Raw genomic sequence first — 5,571 nt, 5'->3', positions numbered from 1 at the left:
CATGTACACTTTTTTAACCAGTTGTCCTTCCACACAATTTTCCATTAAAATGCTTGGAAATCCCTGTATGTAAACAACTAGCTTCTCTAACAAGTTTTTTGTTTTTCTTCTGTTTTACCTTACCTAAAGGTGGGTGTCAATGTCTGCAGGACATATCAGATCAGGAATCTTCCTTCTAATTGTGTAAATATGTCATTATAAGTATTTATTAATGGAAATATAAACATGTTACTCTATTGGCAAAAACATATGTATATATGAATTTTATTCTAAATACAATTTCTGTAATTTATGTTATGTCACTAAAAGTTTTTTTTACATGCATCTGTATACAACAAACTAGTATATGAGATTACTTTGTATCATTTGTTATAACACTGATGTCAAGTGTTAAGTTCAACTCAGTAAAATAATTGATCAGAATTACCAGTTTTTATAGAAAATCTGACATGAAAGACAAAGGAGTTGTGTTGAGCTCAGTGCATGAAATCCCCATGTTAACCTAACTGAACGGAGTGTAACACCTGCCTGTGTTTATCACATTATAAAACAGAAGTATGTACAAAGAGTGGAGGTCACAGGGTTAAGCTTTAATAGAGGCTTTCAGTTGGTTAAAGGTCAACAAAATGCTGAAACTGTCTCACCAACAAAACATTGTAAAAGTGTTTCCCCATAACCCTGTAAGATCTCGTCATTTTGACAGCCACTAGCAGAGCAGTGGTTATTAGTTCATCACATCAAAGTCAGTCATTCAGAAAACTGCCGCACCGAGCAGCACAGTGGGAAGAGCACACCCGCTCAGGATGTTGTCAAGCAAACTGCTGGATCCTTCAGTTGGAGCTGTGGCAATAAAAAAAAAAAAAAAAAAGCTTTTATCCTGGAGTAAAAAACACGAAGGTCCTTCACAGAGATGCATGACTGACATGAGGGCTGGAGCTGCGTTTAGGGCCTCGGTGCAAGTATTGTTTTATTTAAAAGCAGCTCATCTGACACGAACAGTCGCTGCCTCTTTGCTCAGATCGCCTCTCTCTCTTGTTGCTCTTGCCTGTCGGAGCGCTCACTTAGGGGCTGCGATGTGGGCGAGAGGCTGTTGTCGACGCCATCGAGACTTTTGCGGCACACTGGGCAGGTATCATGCTACGAGAGGAGAGAAAAAACGTTTTGGTCACTGTGCATGAATATGTGATGAAGCATAAGTGGAGATTTTCTCCATCCAGATTAGTGTTTCAACAAGAAATCCTCTTAATAGATTAAGCAGGCATTTAAACCATATCCCGTTCTCATCCTTACCAGCTCTAACCAAGGTACTATACAGCCGCTGTGGAAGAAATGGAGGCAGGGAAGCTTCCTGACAGATTCACCGAGGGAATATTCCTCCCTACAAACCGGACATTCTAGTCGGCAATCTAGAAAATTAAAAACATAAGTTCAGACATGTTTGTTACCCCAAAACCTTGATCCCCAGATCCCATTACCATGATTTCTCAATCTCCCCTAAGCTCGTGCTGCTCATCTTTAATCTTCCCAAGTTTTTTTTTTCTTTTTCTGAGGAATAATGAAGAAAGTTTAAACTAAAATCCAACCCAACTCAAAGGACAAGTGCAAAATGAACAGAAACTTCCTAAATCTAAAATAAATAAAAAGTGGATTGCACACACACAGCAGCAGCAGGGTTGTATCTTTAAAACAAGAAATCTGTAAACAAAACACATTCCTGAGGGCCTGTAGTTGCTCTTGCTGGAGTCTCAGAACAACTGCTGCTTTCCCTTAGTCCTCACTTTTTTATTTAACTAATCTTGATATGATGCGAGCAAAGGAAACCAAAGTCACTTTCTTGTTTGAGCACCAAACTTGATTCTTTTAGTTGATCAGATTCTTAAAGCATAAAAATATTTCAATGCAAATAATTAAAAAACTTAAAATATATTATTTTGGAGCTACTCTCTATTTTAACAAAGATAGAAAAATATTGCTTAGAGTAATTAGAGTAGAGTTAGCATCCTTCCACCCAAAAGATTCAGGGAAATACCAAAGTTACTATATTAGAGCCTTTTTCTGGGGTAAATTTCTACCCCAGTAAGGGCAGTAGAAACATAAGTGTGTATATAATAGACCAGAAAAGTCTTCCAGCAGGATGAGGAAAAGAGGTTTAAAAATAAACATAAGTAGAATAGCACTGACAAGAAAAGTTTAAATGATACCTGAAAATGGTAGAGGGTTAGCAATATAGAGGAAAACTGCATCTGATGTAAATGTTGTTGTTTTTTTTTTTTTAAAGCCACAACACCAAACATATGGCATTCCGTGCCATATATCCTACCTTTCTGTTCTTGAGAGATGCAGACTGTTGGCAGAGATGAAATCTTCTCCTTTTGAGCCGGGGGTGGACCTGTGTTCTCCAAACGCCCTAATAACTGGGTGAGGAGAAGCAGCTCATTTAAAAGCCTGTTATAATAAATAATATGTTAACAGCTTTGGGTGCTTCACACACAGAGTTGTGTGGGAGTTTAGATTTGTGCATGGCTGTTCTTGAGTAATCAGTAACTTAGCTGTTACTGACCTCTGTGACGACTGCGTCGAGGCCTCCCTGACCCCATGCGTAATCTCCAGGGTTTGAATACAACTGCAGCATGCTCGATCTGAGAGGCAAAGCATGAGAGAGGAAGGTTTTCAAATGACACGAGAAAAATAATTTAAAATAAATGCAACTGATGTAGTAATAATGAAAGAAAAAGCATGCTCACACTGTGGTTGGAGGGGAGGACGAGTTTGGATGGTTGGTAAAGAGGTCAGCCAAGACCTGCTGCATGATCCTTATATATATTTATATATTTAGGTTTAAGGAAAGCCAAGCAAAAAAACAAACAAAAACATTGGAGTCAGAAAACTTTCACTTGATTTCTCTAAATGATGAGCAGCTTCAAGCAAAGCAGATACATGTTAGGAAACTCATGTATTTTTTTTTTATTTAGTTTTAAACAGATTCAGATTTTTTTTTTAACAGTTGCTGCCAAATAGAAAGACCTTAAATTATTTTATTGGCTCTACAAAACTAGTTTTAGTTTGTTTGTTTTTCTAGGCTTGTGTTCAGATTTTTTCTCAACTCCTTTCACATTGCTCTTAATAATATTTCAGAGAAGCAGAAAAATGAAACAAACTCAAATGTTTAATGTTGCTTCCTTTAAAAAATGAAAAAACCCTGATAAAAGACAAAATAAAAAACAGAGAACATGTTTCTTAGTGCTGATTGTCTAAGGTAAAATATAATTAGAAACATTTTAAAATGTCTATCCAGTTTAAACTTAACAGTGCCCCCTGCAGGCCATAAAACAAATCTCACCACTAATTTGCTTGTGGGAGCAAAAATAAATTATAAATGAAACTGCTTTGTTATTGTTACCTACAGTAACTTGAGGTAAAATAAAATACAATGAATAACTCATCCTATGATAAAAACTATAAATAAATAAATAAGGCACAATCAAACAGCTCAAAAGCTATTGGGCCATCATTCAACACCTGGTAAATTGTGACTGCTTGGCTCTCTGTACATCCATTCCTCCCCACCCCTTCGCTCCATCTGATCAGTGTAAGTCCAAAACTATTACACAATTTTGAATTTGAGCAAGAGGATACGTTTTCATCAGCTATCCCTGCATTGCTTTGGTGTGGACTACGTTGAAAACGATCTACACAATTTCTAAGAAGGTGTTTAACACAAAGTAATACAAAAATTTCCTATACACTTACATTCTTAGCGTGAGATGTCACAACGGGGAAAAAAAACAAACAATGAAATCAGCTTTGTAGAAGTTCAACTGATTAATGTATTTTTGCTGAAAAACATAGAAAATCAGCTAAGCATTGATTAGATTCTAGCAAAGAATGACCGAAATGCTTGTGAAGATTTTCAGTCATCAAGGTCATACTCATTCCAAAAAAAGTTAAAAAACAATCCACTGGACTTTGTTTCTAAGTTTGAAGACATTTCACTTCCCATCCCAGAAGCTTTTTCAATTCAGAATGTCATATATATATATATAGGTTTTGTTCTAGGAATATATGCAACACTGGTTTATTCCCGTTTCACTATGGATGGATGGTGGTGTGGCTTGAGAAAGTTTTTATACCCAAGAACTAAAATCCAAAACAAAGTAAAGAGGGATGACTTTCGCAAAGAACTGTATTAAGCCAAACGCTTCTTTTTAGCATTAATGTTCTGTAATTACAACAGATGTATATACTAAAATAACATAAATAACTCTGCAACCCTGTGTCAGTGATGTGTCTACAAACACACCCATACACAGCAGGAATTTGCTCAGGCCTGGAAGATTCCTCCCCTTCAGAGTTAAGAGGCGACTCCTGTTCCTGCAAGTCTGTAACGACCGGGGAGGCTGGAGACGGAGGGCTCTGACCTGCAGATACCTGCTGGTTGTCCTCTGGGCGGGACTCTGAGGAGGGCGGGTTGGACAGCAGGGCGGAGCGCTCCATAAACAGCAGCTGCCAGATCTTTCAAAGGGAGACCAGAGAAAATTGTCACACAAAGGCTGAGGCACAAAGGAGCCATTGTTGAAATGCAATTAGTTTCACCTACGTCTGGAAACAGCAAGTTTGACTCTTCATTTGGTACTGATGCTCTGCTGTCCTGCAGGAGGCTTTACAAAAAAAACAAGGCAAAAAAAAAAAAAAAAAAAAAAAAAAAAAAAAAAAAAAAAAAAAAAAACCGAAATATGGAGAACAAACATAAGAAAATAGTTAACAGAAAACCTCTGTTTCAGTTTGCATTAGAAATCATTTTCCACTGTTGAAGGAATTTGAGGAATTGTAACCAATTTAACATTTTATTGTTCTACTGTAGCTGAGGGCAGAAACTAAACTTGAATATCAGAAAAGGCAGTTAAATTGCCCATAATGAATATGTGTATGCAAACCTTTAAATTAAATGTACTGTAATTTCACTGAACTGCAACTATATTCATAAATGCAAAGTGTATTTAATGAGTTGAAATCAAATTCATTTTATTTAAGACACAGTTTTTGTACTGAACATTAAGTCTAAGGAATCTAACTTTCAGTTCTAAAATTTTATTTTTTTCTCAAGTCTGGAGCAATCGAACACAGATTCACACAGTGTATATGGCAAAGCTTCTTATACAGCTGCAGCTTGACCTAAAGAAGAGGATCATGGTGGATGTTTTCCATCATCTCAAATGACCTGCAGAAAAAGCCTTTAGATTAGTATTAAATTTATTAAATGCAATAACAGTACCAGGTAAACAAATGACAGGCCATCTGTTACAGCTATGCCACTCGTTGCTGTTCGACTAAGATCAAACAGGTCTTGCATGATACATTTTCCCCTTGGCAAACCAAATTGAAGCCACTGAGATGAGATATATACAGATTTTTTTTTTCTGAGGCTTCTTATTCATATAATAAATTTAATACAAGCCTGAAAGTTTTGCTTCTTGTTATTCGACGTGAACCTGTGTTCAATTACTCCTGTCTTTTTATGAAAAAAAAGGTCTTTAAAAAAATAGTGAAACTGGGTTTTCAGTGCAATAAATC

At 36.5% G+C, this 5,571-nt stretch overlaps 1 protein-coding gene across 2 annotated transcripts in view; it reads right to left on the bottom strand.

The window, feature by feature from the left end:
• Nucleotides 1-392: 392 nt before the first annotated feature.
• The window catches only part of LOC107084043 (E3 ubiquitin-protein ligase RNF115-like), an 11,589-nt gene continuing 6,410 nt past the window's right edge, over nucleotides 393-5,571 (bottom strand). The window contains exons 3-9 of one of the 2 annotated variants that reach the window (XM_015373686.1): nucleotides 4,598-4,658; nucleotides 4,301-4,512; nucleotides 2,745-2,813; nucleotides 2,561-2,639; nucleotides 2,321-2,414; nucleotides 1,291-1,406; nucleotides 393-1,137 (exon numbers count right to left, since the gene is read on the bottom strand). In XM_015373686.1, the coding sequence (XP_015229172.1) occupies nucleotides 1,015-1,137; nucleotides 1,291-1,406; nucleotides 2,321-2,414; nucleotides 2,561-2,639; nucleotides 2,745-2,813; nucleotides 4,301-4,512; nucleotides 4,598-4,658 (754 nt within the window). In that variant the 3' untranslated portion in view covers nucleotides 393-1,014. The remainder of the gene's footprint in view (nucleotides 1,138-1,290; nucleotides 1,407-2,320; nucleotides 2,415-2,560; nucleotides 2,640-2,744; nucleotides 2,814-4,300; nucleotides 4,513-4,597; nucleotides 4,659-5,571) is intronic. The other variant, XM_015373687.1, reaches the window with a different exon arrangement.

The sequence above is a fragment of the Cyprinodon variegatus genome, unplaced genomic scaffold (assembly GCF_000732505.1).
Source record: "Cyprinodon variegatus isolate N-32 unplaced genomic scaffold, C_variegatus-1.0 Scaffold91, whole genome shotgun sequence".
Taxonomy (NCBI): domain Eukaryota; kingdom Metazoa; phylum Chordata; class Actinopteri; order Cyprinodontiformes; family Cyprinodontidae; genus Cyprinodon; species Cyprinodon variegatus.
Note: the sequence above shows the minus strand (reverse complement) of the source record. Positions and strands in the feature narration are given on the sequence as shown.